At 39.1% G+C, this 22,278-nt stretch overlaps 2 protein-coding genes across 10 annotated transcripts in view; both read left to right on the forward strand.

The window, feature by feature from the left end:
- LOC129767542 (liprin-beta-2) overlaps positions 1-16,012 on the forward strand; it is a 144,996-nt gene extending 128,984 nt beyond the window's left edge. For 5 of the 9 annotated variants that reach the window (XM_055768550.1, XM_055768547.1, XM_055768552.1 and 2 more), the window contains 4 exons: positions 4,863-5,395; positions 5,458-5,994; positions 6,056-6,361; positions 13,302-16,012. In XM_055768550.1, coding sequence (XP_055624525.1) covers positions 4,863-5,395; positions 5,458-5,994; positions 6,056-6,361; positions 13,302-13,502 — 1,577 coding nt within the window. In that variant the 3' untranslated portion in view covers positions 13,503-16,012. Of the gene's footprint in view, positions 1-4,862; positions 5,396-5,457; positions 5,995-6,055; positions 6,362-12,721; positions 12,756-13,301 lie in introns of all 9 variants that reach the window. The other 4 variants (XM_055768554.1, XM_055768556.1, XM_055768555.1 and 1 more) reach the window with 4 other exon arrangements.
- LOC129765839 (uncharacterized) lies at positions 13,572-14,285 on the forward strand. The gene has a single exon (XM_055766275.1). It carries the CDS (start codon positions 13,572-13,574, stop codon positions 14,283-14,285), a length of 714 nt encoding a protein of 237 aa, XP_055622250.1.
- Positions 16,013-22,278: the final 6,266 nt, after the last annotated feature.

Raw genomic sequence — 22,278 nt, forward strand, 5'->3', positions numbered from 1 at the left:
CCGAGAAGTTTGGTCCGGGATGTCGCTAATAAGCTGAATTTATCAAGTTCATTCGTCCAGCGGACCAAGCAGCGGGAGGGCCTGCGTACATACAAGGTTCAGAAGGCTCCTAACCGCGACGAAAGGCAAAACATGGTGGGGAAGACGCGAGCCCGGAAGCTGTACACCGAAATGCTGACGAAGCCGCATTGCCTGGTAATGGACGACGAAACCTACGTCAAAGCGGACTTTCGTCAGCTGCCGGGCCTGTTGTTCTTCTCCGCAGAGGACAAATTCAGCGTTCCGGAGGAGATTCGCATACAGAAACTATCCAAGTTTCCCAAAAAGTACATGGTGTGGCAAGCGATCTGCTCTTGCGGAAAGCGGAGCGCCCCCTTCGTGATGACCGGCACGGTAAACGGGCAGGTTTACCTTAAGGAGTACCTACAGAAGCGCTTACTACCACTATTAAAGCAGCACGAGGGCCCGACCATCTTCTGGCCGGATCTCGCTTCGTGCCACTATTCATAGGACGTGTTGGAGTGGTACGAAGCCAACGGGGTCACCTTCGTGTCAAAGGAAATGAACCCGCCCAACGCGCCGGAGCTTCGCCCAATAGAGAAATATTGGGCGATTATGAAGCAGGCCCTCCGGAAGAACCCAAAAGTTGTCAAGTCGGAGGTGGACTTCAAGAGAAAATGGATTTCTGTTCAAAAAAAAACTACAACCTGACGTTGTACAGAACCTTATGGACGGGGTAAAGAGGAAGGTACGAGCATACGGGCTTGGGCTCGAAGTATGAAAAATGGAAAATGCCAAAAGTTGTTTAATAGTTTTTATTTTACTGTCTAAAATTTTCAAAAGGATCGGTCTACTGGGCGAATTTCTACAGCGTTTTTTCCGTGATGCAATTTGATGTGACACACCCTTTATATAGATTTTTTCCATTTTTTCCGAAAATTACTTTTTTCAAAAATCTATAGCTTTTGAATCACAGGACTGATTCAGATGATCGACGTCTCAAATTAAAGTTAATCACTCCTTTTTCGAAAAAAATATCACACTTGCCAAAATTTTGGATTTTGTTTTACTAATCATTGATTGTGTCTGTTTTTTAAAGTTTACATAGTTTCGGGATTTTGTTTTCGTGCTTATTGATTATACAGGTAATCTTCGATATAACGTACATTTCACTTTCAAAATTGTACGTTGTATCGAATTGTACATTATATCGAAGCATAATAAAGTACTCACAAACGTAGTCTATAATACATTATTGTGTTGCTGTTTTAGTAAAGTTAATGATTAACTTCAATCAGAAGACGAAGCCAGCCTTTCTCATGATATTTTCCTTCGTACTGTTGATTAAAGCTTGATTAATTCAGAATCCGGAATCACAAAACCAGCTGTATTTCGGGATTTATTGAAAGTACAAAACTTGTTTTAGCATCACAATACAGGTAACTCATTGTTCTATCAGAAAAAAAAATTTCCTTTACACTTTGGAAATGTGTACGTTATATTGAGGTAAAATGTACGTTATATCGAGTGATGTTATATCGAGGGTACGTTATAACGAGGGTACGTTATATCGAAGTTTCCCTGTATCGTTTTTTATGGTTTAATTGGTTTCGGGACCAAGAGCGCTCTATTTTTTTATATTTTTTCCTGAAAACTGGGAATTTTTTACATGACATATCCTGAAATCAGAGATGTGTTGTTTTTCGTTTTGGAGTTACGATTTTTTAAAATTAACAAGTTTTCAGTTTTCGTTCGATATTCCTATGCGACTAGACTAGATCTATGATCCATTTTTCTAGCAAGTCTGACATTTTTTCAATAATACAATTTTCAATAATAATAACTCATTGACTTAAATTCAATATGTCGATTATCTAAATTGGATCAGTAGTTCAAAATTTATGAATTTTCGAACAACGTTATTTTTGGAAAAAAAAAAGGGAAAAATGATTGTTGAGACCATCGGTTAACTTTGAAAAATCATAACTCAAAAAACGAAAAAGAACACTGATTTTTGGATATGTTATGTAAAAATCTATATATATATAAAAACAACATATATATATATATATATATATATATATATATATATATATATATATATATATATATATATATATATATGTATATGTATATATATATATATATATATATATATATATATATATATATATATATATATATATATATATATATATATATATATATATATATATATATATATACAGGGAAACTTCGACATAACGTACACATTTCCAAGGTGTAAAGGAAACTTTTTTTCAATATTTTTTTTCTGATAGAACAATGAATTATCTGTATTGTGATGCTAAAACAAGTTTTGTACCTACAATCAATCTCGAAATACAGCTGGTTTTGTGATTCTGGATTCTAAATGAATCATGCTTTAATCAACAGTACGAAGGGAAACATCATGAGAAAGGCTGGCTTCGTCTTCTAATTGAAATTATTCATTAACTTGACTAAAACTGCAACACAATAATGTTTTGCAGACTACGTTTGTGAGTACTTTATTATGCTTCGATATAACGTACATTTCGATACAACGTACAATTTTGAAAGTGAAATGTACGTTATATCGAAGTTTACCTATATATATATATATATATATATATATATATATATATATATATATATATATATATATATATATATATATATTATATATATGGTACCATCACAATATATATGCAGGTGGTGACAAAATGACGGCCGTTGGAAATAATAATTGTTTTTCTATTTAAAAACAAAGAAACAAATGAAAATTATGAGTTTTTTAGGTTTTATGTAATATAAAAATATGTATACAGCTATTCCATGCCAAACCGATATAGTAATAGTTTTATTCCTTATCGCAAAATATCAGACCCGTTTTTTTTAATTTTTTATTTACAGTTATGGTGATCAATTTTTAGACTCACATATCAAATTGAAGCTAGTTACCCGGTTACTTTAAATTTGCGAAAAATTTGAATTTTGTTTTCGTAATTATTTTTTATATTTTACATGGTCTCGAACCAAGGGCGCTATATTTTTTTTATTTTTTTTATATTTTTTCTTGAAAGCTGAGGATTTTTTACATAACGCATCAAAAAATCAGAGATGTGTTTTTTTTCGTTTTTGAGTTATGATTTCAGGCTTAGAGTACATCTGTTATTCATGTTGATGAGATTGAGCTTTTCAGATGGAATGACCACATTTTCGAATGAAAATTATAATTGAAAATATTTATTTCAGTATCGAATATGTATTGTTTGTAATAGAGTAACACATACGTGTTTCAAGTATTCAAAACACGTTCAGAAATAATTCTAGTTCGAGCTTCGACAATTTAAAACTGCTAATCTGATAGGGAGTAAATTTCAAATACGACATGATTATATCCCAGTTGTTCGTAAGTTGTGCATTGACCGAACAACATCTCATCCTCAGCAGTACAAGTTTGCTCTACAGTTTGTTATCTGTTGTATATCAACAGGTTTGTTGAAGTTGAGACAAATCAATCAATCAAATCATCTTGGATGAAATTAAGGAAGATTATCTCGAACAGTTTGGAGATGGCTCTCAAAAAGGTAATTCCACGTTAATGTACTTCTTGCAATGGTTTCGGTACCATCACATGTCATCATATGTGGGTCTCTCTCAACAAACCAAGTATCAAGTGTGAAGATCAGAGATATTGAAAGGCTGATATAACGGTCAAGACGTAACAGATTTCTCCGTTAAATTGACCAAGGAGAAAAATAAGTTCTTCATGATAACCCCAAGCATGTAGACTCCTCAGTCATCCTTCTGTATAGAATTTAAGTTCATCATATTGTTTCAGATGGACATTTGAACGTCATTTTATTGAATTTAGCAAATTAGAGGTTTTCAATAGTTCAACAATTTCAAGTATTTTAAAATGTATAATCCTAAGACTTGGAAATTTTACAGTACAGCTTATTTACAACGAAAATCTCTCTTTCTCATGCGTTCAAAAATGGTACTTTAGATTTACACACGATCCCCATAACAAGTGCAATTCCGCTATCTCGTTTTGTTGTCTGTCTGCCCGTGTGTTGCTCGTTGACTGTTACTGTTAAAATTTTTATCGTTATTACTGAGTATTTGTTTATTAACACTTTTGGCAAAAGTATGGGTCGTTATTTCTGGTATGATCATCTGACAACTTTATTACACTGATAAAATCATGATTTTGTTAAATTTAACTAATCATTCATTTCATAGATTGTTCACGTTTTTTTCACATTTCACCATAGTTGATAACGGTATCTGTATAGATTGTAATTTGAAATCCTTCTAAAAGCATACCCCCGGCCACTTTCCGAGAGTTGGAGAAACATTGATAGAATTAGTTATATGGATATTGAACGCCAAGAAGTTTGGAAGAAATAACATTCTTTACTAAAGATCAGTTCCTTAGAAGCATTTATAGCTATTCACATCCACCACAAATAACGACCACTCAAAATTAACAGCAATCAGCATTAATAAGGCCTATGGCTTCTCTTACTCATTTCTGTTGTGTCTTCCTGTGTTCAAATTACAAAACCACCGCGATGAATTGGATGAACCTATTTTTCGCTCCGAATGCCGTACAACCAGCTGTCATTCTCTAACTTGTGTCTTCAAGTGTAATAACCTGTGGAAAGTCTCACCAATAACACGCATTTCATCGTCCTCTAATGGTATCGACGAAGTCAACGTAACAGTCTCGCTGGCAATTAATCACTTTAATCTTCTACTTTTTTTCGTAATAAATGTTGAAATTGAATATTAATACAAAATCATATTTTACATTTTGCCTGAACTAAGATTATGTTCTCCACTTTCCCCGACAGCAGATACGGAAACGCTTTCGTCCAGTGACCGCACCGATGGTCAGACTAGTCAGCGCAGCTACACCCCGCAACCTTCGCCATCACCCTCGCTGAGCCACAAAAACCTGAAGGGTCTGCGGAACATCTTCGGAAAGATCAAGCGAAGCAACAGCGGAACACTGGAGGACATCTCGCCCGAGGGGGGTGTCGGAGAGTTCCGGCGAGGTGGTATCCGGGCGACGGCCGGGGCTCGGCTATGTTGGAGCAGCGAATTTCGACGTCCGGACAAACCCTTCCAGGAGTGGGACATCGAAGCGCTGTGTCAGTGGTTCGAGCAGATGGGACTTAACATGTACGAGGAGGATTTGAGGCGCTGGCTGAAGGGGGGCGGGGCAGCAGATCTGGTGAAGGCCTCGCCGGTGGACATCGAGAAGGAGCTGAACTTGAAGAATCCGCTGCACCGGAAGAAGATTGTGCTTGCGGTTGCCGATTTGACGGACAGCGAGGAGAACGATGCGTTGCTGAAGGTCGCGGGGAAACTTGATACGTCTTGGGTAACTATGCGCCATGAAGTGGTTCTTGATTGCAATGTTAATGTATTACGCTGCTTCGACAGACAATCCGATGGTTGGATGACGTGGGATTACCCCAGCACAAAGATAGTTTCTCGGCCGCCCGGATGGACGGTCGTATGCTGCACAAACTAACCATGGATGATCTAATCAGTCTACATGTGACCTCCTGCCTGCACGTGGCTAGCATACGGAGAGGCATTCAAATTATGCGAGAGCAGAAATGGAATCCGGAATCTATCATTCGCCGGTCGATAACCGATGAGTCTTGTGGTACCAAGGACGATATCCGGTTATGGAGCAGTCATCGTGTGATGGAATGGCTTCGGGCTGTTGATCTATCGGAGTACGCACCCAACCTACGAGGGGCCGGTGTGCATGGAGCACTGCTTATCTACGAAGTTAAGTTTACTGCTGAACTGCTGGCGGAGCTATTGAGTATCCCTCCAAGTAAAACTCTGCTTCGGAGGCATTTGGCCACGCATTTCAAAGAACTGCTGGGCCGTGATGTAATCCAATCCAAACGTGATGCAGAGAACACCCTAGGGTTTCAACCTCTCACACTAGCCGCTAAGATTAAGGTTCATTCAGATCCATTCTGTCCACTTTTTAAGCATGCACTAATCAAGTTATTTTTTGTAGACTCCCAAAAAGTCCCAGTTCTCGCTGAAGCGCAAGAAGAGCAGCAAGGGGCTCACCGGAGACGAGTGGAGCGACTATGTGTGCCCGATGGTGGACTCAGGTCAGGAACAACAACCCACCCAGCAACCACAGCAATCATCGCATCCATCACAGTCTGCATCCGCTGCTAGTTCTACCGTTGATGTTACTACTACTACCAGTGCCACTAGTGCCACCAACCGCCATCACAGCCACAACTCACACGCCTCAAACGCTTCCCCCTACTCCGCTAACACTAATCATGTCACTAGCAATGCAATGGCGGCTGTAAGTTGTATCTCGTTTTTAACCGATTCGTTCTAACCACGTGTGTAATATTGTTTTATTTATTAATTCCATTGCGGTTTATGTGATTGTTGTGTTTACATGTGTGGGAATGGCGTGGGATGTGAGTCAATGTTGGATGTTTCAAGGGACTGGGAATACTTAGTGTCTGCAGTAGCAAGAACTTCTAAAAATACACTACAAAGCACGAGTTTTCACTAACCTTATGCTACCAACGCATGCTTCTAAAACTGTGTTTACGTGGCATTCAGTACAATGGAAATTTTGAATTGTTTTGCAATAAAAGAAAAATGATCATATTTTACTAAACATTTAAACTATGAAGGGTCTCCGTGAACAAAGAAAAAGAAGTGTGATATTTGTGTTTCGGCCAACACATTGACATCTACTCAGTTATCAAACACATGTGACACGGAAATTACGATAATACTCACATACGGGTTCACCGGTTGGTATTTTGGTTTGAGTGGTGTTTTTTTCGTAGCCTGAGATTTTGGAGTTTAACCCGATTGTTTCATCATTAGAGGTTCTTGGAAGGAATTCCTTGTGATTCCAATCCCCAAAGTTAATGGGACGGATAAAGCCGAAGAGTACCGCCCTATTAACATGTTGCACATATTAGAAAAACTATTAGAATTTGTTGTGAAAGGTCAGCTGTTTCTTTTTATAAATAACAACAATTTGCTAATACCAGAACAGTCGGGATATCGAGAGGGACACTCTTGTGAAACCGCACTGAACCTGGTGTTAGCAAAATGGAAAGAGAACATCGAGGCGAAAGAGACTATATTTGCGGTATTTCTGGATCTTAAACGCACTTTTGAAACAATTTCTAAGCCCTTGTTGTTACAAACATTGAAGCGCATTGGAATTGTAGGAATGGCGGACAAATGGTTTGAAAGCTATTTGTGCGACAGATCTCGAAAGACTCGTTTCAACGATTCTGTTTCCGATCCCATATATAAATGATCTGCGACGATTTTTACGATACTGTGACATTAATTTGTTCGCAGACGATACTGTCCTGTTCATCGCAGCTAAGGATATAAAAGAAACCGCGGAGCACATAGAAGAAGATTTGCATTCTCTGGCTAAATGGCTCAAATTTAAGCAATTGAAGTTAAATGTTGGTAAAACAAAATACATGCTCATTTCTGCAGCAAACTCCAGTATTGACGTTAATTTCGAAATAGACGGTGAGACATTAGAACGCGTGAAAGATATAAAATACTTAAGAGTTATCATTGATGACAATTTAACTTTTAAGTCTCACATTAACAATGTCATCAAGAAGATTGCCAAGAAGTACGGCGTTTTGTGTCGTTTGAAGAAAGAGCTGACAGTAAGCAATAAAATCAATTTGTACAAATCTTTGATTTCACCGCATATAGATTTGCTCGTCGATCCTATTCCTTGCAAACAATACACAATTAACGAGATTGCAGCGTTTGCAAAATAAGGTAATGCGTTTGATTTTAAGATGTAGTAGATATACTTCCTCTAGTTTGATGTTGGACGCGCTACAGTGGCTATCCGTGAAGCAAAGAATTTATTACTTGACAATGGTGTTCATCTTTAAAATTTTAAACGGTATGCTGCCTCGATATTCGTGTGATCGAATTGAAAGAGGAAGTGATGTTCATAGATACAATACAAGAAACGCGAATGATGCAAGAACACCAAACTTTATGTTTAGTAGGTCACTGAATTCGTTGTTGTATAAAGGTATATTTTTTTTCAATTCGATGCCCAGAGAAATAAAACGTGCGGCAACAATGGCAGAGTTTAAGAAAATGTGTGTTTCACACGTAAAATCTGGTTTGTAAACAGGTTTCCATAAAATTTTTGCTTAATAGTTTATTTATGTTTATAATTGATTGACATTTACAAAATTCATTTACAGGTAAAACTACCATGTTCGTACTGATGATGATTATGGTTTTTTTTTTCTTTTTTGTTGTTAATGTATATTGTAAAAAAATAATAACGAGCGTTGTCTACGAAAGTTTGAGCCTCGCGCGCGTTTGGTAGGTCTGGACTAAGTTAATAGTGAACACTGGCAGAACGCTGATACAAAATGAAATTTTATATGGGGTCTGAAGTGGAAACTGGAATGGCGATAGCTCATTCAGAATTATCGTAAACTATCTCTTCATAAGATGGTTATATCGAGTATTTCTGAATAGTGGCAGATCTCTAATATGTTCTTAGTTGACACTTTTAGATATTGGGTTAAATTCCCAATCAGGATCTTGGAAATTTTCTTGACAGGCCTTGGGAAAGCTTTGGATCTGAAGTTGAGACTATGATTATGTCAATGTCGATACGGATAGAAACATTATTTTTTTACAGTTTTCGCCAATTTATAATGTTCGATTAATAGAAATTCATGCCTGCAACAGAGTCAGTTCGTTTTTGTTTTTGCTTTATAATGCTGGTCTCTTAACTTTAATGCAAACATAAATACTCTCTATAAGATAAATCGACTTGTTTAGACCTTTGTAGGCGTATGAGGTGGGTCATCCTCATTTTATTTTAGAAAAAAGGTGATAAATCGAACATTTTTTTAGCTTGGAGGTAAAGCGCTCACCTAGTGGTGGCAACGTGGTCACTCGCACATATCAAGCTAAATGGGATAGATTTATGCGTTTTTTTCGTCGAAATTTGTTCAAATCATATTTGATATAGTAGAAACATGTATGAAATAAGCTTGGCCTATTCACCCAGAGTCTCAATTTAAATTTTTTCATGCATACAAAAACGTAGTAAGAAACACATAACGTTCCGCATAATGAGGCTTGATTTTGTTGGAGTGGCATAATTATCCAGGGTCAAATCCACAAAAGGATCCTCTGCAAGAGCAGAATGTGAGTCAGTGTATCAGCTTTAGTAAACAGAACATTGTAAGTCATATTCACCTATGACCAAATTGCACCTGAACATCGATGTAATTTCTATGCTAATTAATCGCTGAGATTAAACAAAATATCTGTTCACCTCTCCTAGAATATGTGAAAAGCCGTCCAAACTGACGATTTGTCCAATATATCAGATTGAATAAACTAAGTTTCACGAGAAATTTCTTAGATACCATGCGCACAGAACTACGGCCTGATGGCTATCAGGAGAGCAATTTGTGTTTTTTTTTATATTTTGACATACGATAGCTCTACAGGGTGACTCAAAAGTAATTAAATTCTTCAAACATAAGGTGACTATCGATACGGCATCTATAGTCAATAGTTATACTACCAAACAAGCAGGTGGCCACTTTGCCTCCCCATGACCAATTTACCCCCGCTACCCCTATGACCGCTGCTATAGAATGAACCGTGATTCCTGATTCTGAATGTTTCAAGCTTTGTATCGAAAAAAAAAGTTTCGTTGTAGTATTCGAAACGTAATCACTAAAACTAATGAAAGCGATAGGTGAAAGATTATGCCGTTGGCCAGCATGAGTGGAAGTAGGGTGAATTCACTTTGAGGAATCTACCCGTTTTCTGCCTTCCCATGCCTTTACAAACCCCGTTTTTTAAGAATATTGTAGCTCAGCTTATTGTTGTTCAAGATAACAAACATAACAAATAACGAACGGTGTACTACAAACAACCGGTGTTTTACTATAAAGTTTCAAAATACAGTAGAACCTCGATTCTCCGCGGTGCGGATTATCCGCAAAAGCCAGTTCCGTAGTAATTCTATAAACCTTCCCGAAATTTGTCAGTAAGTGGTAGAGTCTTGCTCTTTTGTTTTCGTCATGACTTTCACATTATCTGATCACTGATGTTCATGACCTTACAGATGGATAGTCCAATAGTTTCTGTATCGATGAAACATAGTTTTCATGCTAAAATATTTTTTTTTCGTGTTTGGGCTGCTCAATTTTAGTCCTTTATTGCGTTATCCTCGATTTTCGTTATACGCGATGACCTAGCCCGACTATTTCGCGGATAATCGGGGTTCTACTGTAGCACGATTTTCATTTTCATAATAAAAAAGGTTCTAAAATCGAACATTTTTTAGGGTGGATTTAAGTGGTCACCTGATGGTTGTATCCCATTCACCCAAACACCATTCACCCGAAACACGTTTATCTGAAGCACATTTACCCGAATGTTACACATACCCGAATGATATTCACCCGAATGTAACAAATACCTGAATGCTACATATACCCGAAGAGATTGTTTACCCGAATGAAGAGGGAAAAATTCCGACAAATGAGTTTTGTTGAATGAGTTTTGTTGAATCTCATGTTACGAAGTAACGAAGTGCTAGAGGCGAATGAACTGAAAAGTTTAAACCCTCTTAAAGCCAGAAAAGAAGAAGAAGTAACGAAGTAAAATGAGAAATTGTAATGAGGAAATTCTAAAAAGTTGTTGAGGACTTCGCTGTGTCATTAGTGAAATTAGTGTAGACACAATTGACATGTCGTCTTCTTTCCTTTCTGTGTTGCTCTTTAAGGCCAAAAGATCATTCAGAAATGAGTATGGGTTATGAAATATTCCGAAAATTGAGCAGGTAACTTCAACACACAAAATTTGAATGAAAATGTGGAAAAATAGTTAAGGAAAAAAATGGAACGTGCATATTTACCACCGCAGCGTAGTTTTTTATCATAAATTCATTATTTTGTGATGAAATTTATTCTGAGGTCCCCATTTAACGAGGATAAGAAACCAAGGCGGCACCAGGCCGTCGAGGTGTCGCAACCCGAGTCGGCCGCCGACTCGCCATCGTAAGCGGCGGCCTCTCGCTAGCCTGAGTTGCGCCGATTGACCGGTTTTTTTTGAAACATAGGATATGACCCTTTAGTTAGTTTTTGCAGAGCTCGGAACACTGCCACGGCTGCCTAGAAGAAGAAGGGGAAATTGGGAGATATAAAGTCTCCGTGAACAAAGGAAAAGAAGAAGAACGAAGGGGAATATTTGCCTAGAGTATAAACAGTGGATCTCACTGAGGCAAACTTTCATTCTTCGTGAGGAAATCGACTAAACAACATCGTTGCTGGGCGAACTGGACGGCGAGGGATCGAATGCCTTTCACAAGGCAATGGGGGTGGAGGAGTAATATGATGGATAAAGTAAAGTTTTACAAGGGAATCTTCGCTACGCTGAAACCCCATTTGTATCTGCTCCCCTGTAACGAAGCAACAATAGCCTATTTTTTATGCTATGATTGACGATTGTTTGGTGTTGCAAATTATGCAGTCGTAATGATAAATATAAACAAGGAGGGGAGATAGAGGGAGGGAAATATTTACGCTAGGGTATTAGTAATCAATTTCTGCTGAGGCAAATATTCAGTCTTTTTCCAAGCAGTTAACATCGTTTGTTTTCTGTCATCAATGCATTGAACTGACGCTATGGTGAAGCAGGTGTTACGGTTGTGCACCAAAAATTTTCTTTTGGGGAATGCCAAGTTATTCAATAAGTTATATTAAGTTATTAATTTATTTGGGCTCGCGTGCCAGTCACAAAACTGCTTTTAACTTGGATTGTATTTGCGCTAATCTTGATCATGATGAAGTAGGGCTACTGTTTTTTTATTTAGTCACCAAGAAAGTAAATGTCGTTCTGAAATTTTGTATGTGAATTGGTTTCGCTTGCAAGTAGCAAATCTTTCTACGCTAAGAATGACAGTTGCGCTTATCTCGAGCATGTATTGTTCTGCGAGCACAAGAATGAATCATCAAACAATTATCGCCAAATGATGTCACAATAAAAAAATAACATTTCAGGGTGACCAAACTGGTAGAATAATTATTTTAAAATTTTCGTAGCATTATAAAATGATATCTGCCGTTATAAGCAAGCGACTTGAATTAAACCACAGCGTAGTTCCATTTCAACAATGCGGTCGTGTCTTGAACACAACCTCCTATATTTTTTTTCAAACGTATTCTATGACTCGTGCCAATGAAGTGCCACACAGTCTGATAAGTAATTGAACTATTTACGTGTGCTTTGCTCTTCTCTCACAAACACTATTACCCCATTTTTACTTGTGGTTTTACATATACAACCACAATGGCTTCCTTCCACCTTCATCTTAAGGACTGTACATAGTCTGACGCGTGCGTTTCGATTTAACATTACGACTTCCGGAAGCGTCAGATATTCGTCAGCTGTTTGAATTTTTAATTTATTTTTGTGAACCAGACCCAACCAGACAAAGATTCCAAACAATGTTTCTGATAGAACAAAAACGCTTCTGTTTCTCAATACACGCAAAATGCTGACCGCTGCTCCAGCATGTAGTTTTTAACACTCATTTTTACGCAGTGTAATTATCAATATTGATTGTGTGAGCTATAAATTGCTAATTATATTTTATTTTCAGGGAAGCGGTGAGGTATAGGGGGTCTAACATTGGGGTAAATAGATTATTTTAGCCTCTACTTCGGACATGCGGTCTCAGATTCGTTCCAAGGCAGTCGTTTTCAGTTTGGATAACAAAAAAGGCGCATTTCTGAATCGAGAAAGCGGCGGTTTAATTTTTTATGAGAATCTTTGTTTGTTCCGAAATTTAGGGACGGCTTCTGAGGCTGCATATCTGTAGTGAAGTAATCGAAGTTAAGATATGTGTGAGTGTGAGTTGTACTGAACAACGCTTGGCCAGGGTTTTGTTACCCTCCGTAGCAAAACATCAATACCTGTTTCCCTAACCACGGTTGGAAATTAGTTTGCTACTAAAATGATTATGATTGTCATAGAGGAGATATGATAACAAATTTCAAAAAAGTCTGATTGAATGTTTTGATAAATCCCTGCTTCCTGTCTCCATCCCATGTTTTCGAAATTAAAATGTAATCAGAATGAGTTTCGAACATAAGAGTACTTCGTTGAGTGGTTGATTTTTTTCTCAATGCATCTTTCGCTTGGAACCGAAACATATAACAGTTTCACGTTAATCATTTCAGACGATGAAGACCCACGGCAGCACTCTCCCCGACAGCAGCACCAGCAGCAGCAGCATCAGCACAGTCACGACCTCCGCAGTCGGGTCCGAAGTTGCTTCACATCAGCAACTGCTGAGTAACGTCAGCAACAACAACAGCAACAGCAACACCGGTTCCGATTCACCCACCTCGACGCGTAGCTCCACCACTTCCACATCCTAGCAGCGGTTGATCTCGGCGGCCTGTTCGATTTCGTCGACCGCCTCCTCGTCGCCGATCCCGAGCAGCCTGATGTCGAGCAAGAATAACTACTTTATTGCATCCTTCTCGCCGGTGAAGGATGTTTATAAGTCCGTTTCAACCAACTCTAATTATTCTTCCTCGTCGTCACTGGTCTCGACGGCAAGCTCGGCCAGACCCCAGTCGCAGCAGTCCCAATCGCAAACGCAAGCACAGCAGCAGCAGCAACAACAGCAGCAGAATAGTAAGAGTGGGGGAGATCTATCTTCCGGAGTACCTGTTCAGCGGTCAGCCTCCTTCAATGCGACTTGCACGGTTCCGCTGAGTGTCAGCAAGACTACGCAAGTGAAAAATTCCGCTTCATTCAGCAGCTGTTCGCTGTTGACGAAAGTGGCGAAGAAATCGGGCCTCACTGGATCACTGACGGCCCACTCGCTACTCAAGTTCTCCTCTTCCAGTTCGGCGAATAGCTTGCTTCAGCTGAAGCAACAGCATCAAGCGAACGGGATCTCGATTTCCAGCAATATCACCGAGGCTCTGGCTATGGCTGGACAGAACTCAAATCCTTCGCTGTCGAATTCCTCCTCCGGATATCTGAGGCATTCCCCCTCGGCTTCGTCGTCGACATCGTTGGCCTCGTCAACGACTTCGACGGTCACGGCGGCCGCGGCCGTTACCAATCCTCCCAGTTCCTCCGCCACTATCAGTGCTGCCCTTTCGCTGTCTCAGTTCAGCAAAAACAGCATGGTTGACTATTATGTTTAATAGTAAGCAAGCCTGTAGTCATTAAGCTTTAGGGGAAAAATTATAACGTTTTTTAGGTAGATCACGTGTTATAGAAATTTGTGTTTTTTTTAGAGCTAACGCCCTTCGATGGCCGCCGCAGCTCATCGAGGAAGACGAAGAAACCGATACTATTTCTGTTTTCTGTTTTCTCTTTTGTAATCATAATCTAACGTTAAGCCAACCTGCAAACAATGTACCATTGAGGAAAAAAAAACATTACCGCTAACCCACGGGAACAAATCCCCACTGAAAATGACCAGTTATTTATACAAACGCAAGGACTAACACAAAAAAAACCTACTAGAAGAGGAATATTACATTTATACTAAGGACAATGTTATCATATCTATCTTGAGAAAGAGAAAGGGGAGAGACAAACTGTTTTCACTTTTTTACTAATCGAACCAACCAATTCTCCCTAGGACCAGAAAAAACAACTGTCAACTATTGTTAGAAATAGTGTATGGAATACACGTAAAACTACTCCTCCTATTGTAATTGTGTTGCAACAAGCTTCGCATCGTAGTTCCATAGCCGAGTGATTGTGTTCTGTGTAGCGCCTCAGAGCCACCCCCCCCCCTACCCCCTCCCATTTAGTTCCGTAGAGTTCAACGCTACCATCACAATGTGACAAGTATTAAGTATACCAGCTTGGTTGAGCCTGATTGACCATTCTCAGTTAGCAGAACCGTTTGCCGTGTAGACATTAGTAGAGAAAATCGTTGAAACAAATATAGCGTTAATCATGTTCGCATGTGTCAACTTACACGATAGTCAGCAGAGTAATAATGTTTGAAGCCAAAGACAATAAATTACACAAGAAAAAATTAGATGAAAAATACACAACCTCCCCCATTTACAAAAGTTTACGCCAAGTTTGTATAGAACAAAAGTGAAATGATCAAACGTCTTTAACACTTACTGAAAAATCTACTCTGTCGATCTTTTCCTCATCTCCTCATCTGAAACTCTACTAAAATGCTACTATCGCTTACACTTTCCGTCTTTCCTTCCTAGCTTCCTTCTTTACAACAGTCAACAAAGAAAAGCGAAACTTTGCGAACGTTCGAAGATTTAGTTCACTCAAAATGAGAGGCGACAGTTTTGTGTGAAACTAATTCAATAACTAGGATTCAATCAACCAACCAACCAACCAATTGTTGTTACTAAATTAAAGTAAATTAGTGAAGGTAAAAACAAAAAAGCAAAGTAAACTAAACCACGTTAATACAGAATGTTAAGAATGTTGACAGTCAAACAAGCAGATAGCGAACAAAGTTAAGGCAATACCAAACCATTATAGTTTAGAAACACACACAGTTGTTCCCCGTTTTGCGTATATTAACATAACAAAATTGATAAAGAGATCCATAGGAAGAAAGAAAAAAAGAGATACATAACCATACACAGCGCAAACCCACTAGCCCTTAAAAACGATATTTTGGAGTTCACTGTGGATAGTGGAAGACTTTACAAAAGTAACATATTGACAAAGAAAGAAAAAATTAATACATTATACAAGAGCGAAGCGAATGTTCGAAATTGTTCTGCCGAATGAAAAAGGAAACAAAAAAAAGAGAAACAAATGATGATTACAAAAGTGACACATAAGAATTTAAAAAAACCAGTAAGAAGCAACTATTGTAGTTCAGTCATTGAATAAATTTATCAATAAAACAGGATCGAGGGAGATCGTGAAAAGTAAGGCCAGGGTGAGGAGGTTTTATAGGATGACGTTCCTGTGGGAAGGGTGAACACCTTGGGACCTGAGAATTTGATGGTGAAATGAATTTGACGCTGAAATGGTGAATCCTGGGGCGTCATGATGGAACTTACGGTAGACTACGGCGTTGGAAGGTATTGAGGCACTCTCGGATTCTCCATGAAATACATATTAAGCAAGAGTACCATCAAAAGAATACGTCAGCGTGACGATCAGCGTTCTTTTCATGCCAACAAGTAAGCAAACCATATGGTAGGCATGACCTAGGGAAAAAAACGCACTCGGAAGTTTTGCAGTAGGGTTATAACCAAGGATGCTGAGGTGGACGTGGGCAACAAAAGAAACGTACGTGTATTTTTTCGTAATTTTTTATGTTTTTGACACCAATCAACAAAATCTAATTTGAAATTATCAAAAGTTTCATGCAGCATTGACATATTTTTTATCTGAAAAGTTTTGGCTTGAATTAGAAGAAAAATAAGATATCATGCGATCTTGTGGAAGTAGGACTACTAATTTATTATCGGCGAGAACAAGCACAAAAATTCTAGAACGAACTCTTTAGTGATACTAATTTGTATACCGAAGAACATAGCTCTCACCGCTTGTAAATATTTTCTTCACATCCGGCTTAAAATTCGGCTGCACTTTATTGTCACTTTTAACCCGGAAACAATACTCGAATTCACAAAAAATATGATCAATCGAAAAAAGTTACTAATAAGTTCGAACACACTCCTAAATTCACATAAGTTCTCAACCGTGAAAAAAATTATAAAGTATTATAACCAAAAATTTACAGTTTGCTTTTTATTACTTTGGATATTATTATAGAATGCAATTTTGCTTCTTGGCGTTATAGCTATGACTGTCGCGGGGTTCTACTTCCAGTTGATCTACACACGATCGCAGAGTTTGATTCACCATCACCATTATTCATTTCTAATAAAAATAAAACATAAAAACCGCTGGTAACCATTTCAATCTACATTTGCATAAAAACTAACAACAATGTGATGCGTATGGTGCAAAAATGCATAAACGCTCTCCACCAGGAGTATGAAAACCGACGCATTTGCCCGAGTTCCACCTTGGATTTAAAGTTGCAAACATAATCGCACTGCGAGTTGGTATTGACTGTTCGCTAGCAGGTGCAGACTATGTAACAGAAGAGAGAGAGACTGTCTTGAATAATTAACTTTAGCAGTTCATTCGCTTCATTTTCATTTTTCATTTTATTTATTATATCAACAGGCCTTTACATTAGTGCCCTAATGATATCTAAATCTAATTTAAATCTAAGTCTAAATGAAGATTTTATTAATGTCTAAGAACTACGAGGAACATTTTTTTGAGAGTTGAGCGAGACAGGTGAAAATCGAACGATGAAAAACATCGGTTTAGCACTCGACACATACTCGCTACGGGCTCGTTGTGCCCGTAATTTGTGCAGGAGTGAGGGAGACGAATAAAAGTGTAGTAGCGTAGGTTTCGATAGCAAATGTTGAAATTGATCGTTTGAAGAAGGTCGGGACAGTCGATATTCGTGAGAATCAGATCCGATATAAAAGTAGCCTTAGCTACGTCTCTACGTACGCTCAGTAGATCAAGTCCAATTAATTTACAGCGGTTCTCGTAGTGAGGAAGATTTGAGGGATCATTCCAGGGCAGTTTACGTAAAGCGAAACGAACAAATTTACGCTGGATCGCTTCGATGCGCTGAATACCGTTTTGATAGTAAGGCGACCATGTTATGCAAGCATACTCGAGAATTGAGCGAACCAACGCACAATAGAGTGCCTTGATGCAATAAACGTCTTTGAATTGTTTCGTGACACGAAAAATGAATCCGAGAGTTCTAGAAGCTTTGGCGGTGACGTAAGATATATGATCCTTGAATGTGAGTTTACTGTCAATGATGACTCCTAGATCTTTGATTGCTACTACACGGCTTAAAATCACACTGCGCAATTTATATTCATAAACGAAAGATGAACGTTTCCTCGAGAAGGATATAATGGAACATTTTTCAGGATTCAAAACCATTCTATTGTTATCACACCATTCAGCGAAAATGTCAAGCTGCTGCTGCAGGTACACTGCGTCATTAAGACAATTGACGGGCCAAAACAACTTGAAGTCATCGGCGTAAGAGAGTTTGTGGCACTCCAAGCAAAAGTTAACGTCGTTCAGGTACAGAAGAAAAATGTGAGGGCCAAGATGACTACCTTGAGGAACACCCGATGATACTGGAAACGGAGAAGATACAGTGTCACCTATTTTCACTGACATCACACGGCCAGTCAGGTATGAACGTAACCAGTTCAAGAAGTTGCCGTGGAATCCGAGACGTCGGAGTTTAGCGACCGCTATTTCGTGGTTTATTTTATCAAACGCAGCTGAGAAATCTGTATAAATTGCATCAATTTGTTGACGTGACTGTAGAGAGCGAGCGATGAATGAGGTGTACAGTACCAGATTTGTTTAGGTAGATCGCTTGGGAACGAAACCATGTTGTTGATGTGAGATGTAACTACTGCATGCATGGGAGATGAATTCCAAAACTATGAGTTCAAATAACTTAGACACCGAACAAAGGCTGGCGATTCCTCTGTAATTCTTGACATTTTTCCTGCAGCCTTTTTTGAATACTGGAAAAACGAAAGAATTTTTCCATGCTTTTGGAAAATTTCCACATTCCAGTGATCAAGAAAATAGCGAACTTAGTGGCGACGATAGACTACCAGAGCACTTCTTCAACACAATGGAGGGGATACCATCTGGCCCCGGATTTGTAGAATTTTTTATTTCGCGACAAGCTAATTGTACTCTGCTAGGGCTAATGGTAGTGAGGGCGCAGACAGATGGCAGATGAGGTACATTTCTTGTTGCTTTGAAAACTTGATCGTTGTTGAGATTTTCGCTAACGAAAACACTGTTAAATTGTTCCCGAAACAGCGCACATATGCTTTCTCTGTTTGAGGCCTCAACATTATTGTGTGTCATCACAGAAGGTAGTCCGAGTTCCTTTCGCTGTTTATCTACATATTTCCAGAATTCCTTTGGACTGAGTCGTAGATTACTTTGAACGCGAGTCAAATTAGCACCAAATAAAATGTTGTTCAACCACTTGTAATTTTTGTTGGCGACAGAGTAGCGTTTTCTCCAAAAATCAGTTCGGTATTTTGAATATTTTTTCAAAGTAAGTCGTTTCTCTCTTCGAAGACGCTTCAAATGATAGTTTGTCCATGGAGGATGAGGAGGATCCTTAATAGTTTTCTTCGGAACAAACTGGTCAATTGCATAAAGAAGTACATGCGACAAGGACATTGCGGCTCCATCGATGTCGCGGTCGTTCAGAATGTCACTCCAGTCGATAGTTGAGAAGAAACGATTCATCATTGCGAAGTTTGATTTACGATAATTATAATATGTTGATTCGATTATGTCTGTAAAAACGAGCGGTGACGATTCATGTAATGAAACCAGCAGTGGTGGGTGATGATGACACAATTTAACAAGAGTAGATGGAGCTGAAGTTATTGTTGTATTGTGGACCATCTCTAAATTTACGAAGCATAGATCGAGAATGCGGTTGTTGTTGTTGTATATTCCGTTCATCTGATATAAACCAGCAGTACTATAACTGTCCAGTAGACGTTCTGTCATACGATGCATAGAAGAACGCGAGGAATTAGGATAAAAGTAGTTGGATGTATTTTTGATCCAACTGATACCAGGAAGATTGAAGTCTCCGAGGAGCAAGATGTTGTCATTCAGTTTTGTTTGATTCATTATCCACATAACCGAAGAAATGTGTTTGTCTATCACGACTGGGTCATTTACACGGTCCGGAGGAATATAGGCAATGCCAATATAAGTAGTGTGGTTATAAAACGTCATAGCAACCCAAATCTGCTCCACACTTTGGCCATCTAGAGGAAGTAGTTCACGTGAGATGTATTTCGATCTAATAGCCAACAAAACACCTCCACCAGTGAGTTTGGAACTATTCGCAGCTGATCGATCTAGACGATAGACTATGTAAGAAGAATCGAACAATTGTTGTGACAATGTGTTGATATTGAGCCACGTTTCAGTAAAGGCATATACATCGTATGTAGCATCAGAACATGCTAGGTAATAATCAGTGATGCAGGTATTCATTCCGCCGACATTTTGATAATAAATTAAAATATTATGATCTATACAAGCGACACTCGGACTTGATGACGAGGTTATGGAGCGCTTATTCTCTGAACAAGTTACGCTGGATCCCTGTTCACCATTAGGGCAGAGGTTGTGGGGTTGCATAAAAAATAACCATGAGCGTTATCAGAATCTTGTTGGGCGGCTGCTCGACGTTGTTGGTTTGAGATTGATGCAATACGGTGAGGTGAGGTTTGCTGCACATTTTGAATTGTAGTCGGATTACGAATTACGAAAGTAGTGATCGATATTCCAACAGGCCAAAAGTTCTGAGATGTAATCACCTTCTCAATAATCTCAGGAACACCCAATTTGAATGAAATGAAAGACAATGGAACATTATCTTCTCTATTCTGACGAACCAGCTTGTGACACCGAATAATCGAAGGATCACAACCGCATTTCTTAGAAATGAATTGAATTATGTTATCCGAGGATTCGGAAGGTAGGAACCGGGTGAGATAAAACCAATTCAATCGTTTTGTGATCGGTGCAACGTAGAGTGTAGGAAGAGTAATCGTAGACATGTTATTCCTATTCACATTTTGGTTGTCCCTAGCATTACCTGCATTTGCAATTAATAGTGGTGACCGACGAGCGTTGCGTTGTCGTTTAATGTAACGTTGGAGCTTATCGTAGCGACGTCGACAGCAGATGGTCCAATCGGCATTATCGAACGAATGGCGGTTCGGTTGGACGAGATGACATCCTTTGGCGATGAACGGTGAACATACGTTGCAGTTGGAACATTAGATCGTGACGAACAAGCTGTAGTTTTGTTGATCATATCGTTGACAGTCGTAACACCTGATATCGGTTGAGAATAGGTGAGAGGTGTAGTATCAAGTCCAGCTTCGACTGGACATATACTATGTAGAACGTTACCTGTGAAACCAGTGGGTGTAGCCAGCACAGGTGAGGGGATGAGCGAAGATGAACGGTGAACATATGTTGATGTTGCAGTAGAGTTAATCGATCGTTTAGAACCAGCTGTAGTGTCGTTGTGCATATCACTGGAGGTTGTAGCAGTAGTTGAGATTACAGGGTCCAAAACAGAAGTTGACGGCAGTGAAGGCGGTGGTATTGCGGTTGCAACTGAACCAGAAACGACTGGAGTAACTTCGACTGTGTCCATGAGATCCGAAGTGTCAACTGAAGCATCAGTGCGCAGTCTTTTCTCCGTACGAGTAGCTATGAGTTGCGGTGATGACCCACTGCTGGTGCGATTGCGCTTATTATTGTTTCCCGAAACCGAATCGGCAGCAAACGTTAGTGAATTCGAATTGTAGATTGTCGATCACTTCATCGAACGCGTTTTTATCAATCGTGACGTTGGTATGAGGAGAGCGGTTACAGCAACTGTGTCGTGGAAGATTTTCACCATATGCGCGGCATAATGAACGAGTTACGTCGATTTGAGCTCCGACTAGTTTCATTATCGACGTTAAGCGAGAGAAAATCATGCTCAGCATTGGGCTTCGTTGTTCAACGCAAGCTGCCAAATCCCGACATTGAGGACATAACCAAACAGCACCGATGCAATCTCGGATGATTTTCTGCTGGTTGCCCGAGATTCCAGCGCATTTCAAGTGGAATGTTTTACCACACTTCCAGCAACTAATTTTGCCACTACGATTGGATGTAGTAAAGCACGGGTTAGCATCACATTTCTTCATGGTGAATGCTGGCACAAAACGAAGGTGATAAAACACACTGCGGAAACAAAGCGATACACAGCAGTTTGTTGTGGTGAACACAAAGATGTCTTGGCTCAGTTCCACTCAGTATAGCGCAGATTGTACCACAAAAATCGAAATAAAAGGCTTTCTGCTCACAGATTTATGTATGTCCAGTTATCAACATGAGCATGAGCGATTAGTTAATTGTACTGCGTGGAATTTATTACGTTTTAGATGGTTTTACACGATTAAAATGAAGAAATTGGGGAGCACTAGCAAAATTAAGCTGATCACAAAGATACTTTTTGCATCATGCTTTGAAAAGTCACAGGAGGGTTGTGTCCGAGACACGACCGCATAG

Source organism: Toxorhynchites rutilus, chromosome 2 (genome assembly GCF_029784135.1).
Source record: "Toxorhynchites rutilus septentrionalis strain SRP chromosome 2, ASM2978413v1, whole genome shotgun sequence".
Lineage (NCBI taxonomy): Eukaryota > Metazoa > Arthropoda > Insecta > Diptera > Culicidae > Toxorhynchites > Toxorhynchites rutilus.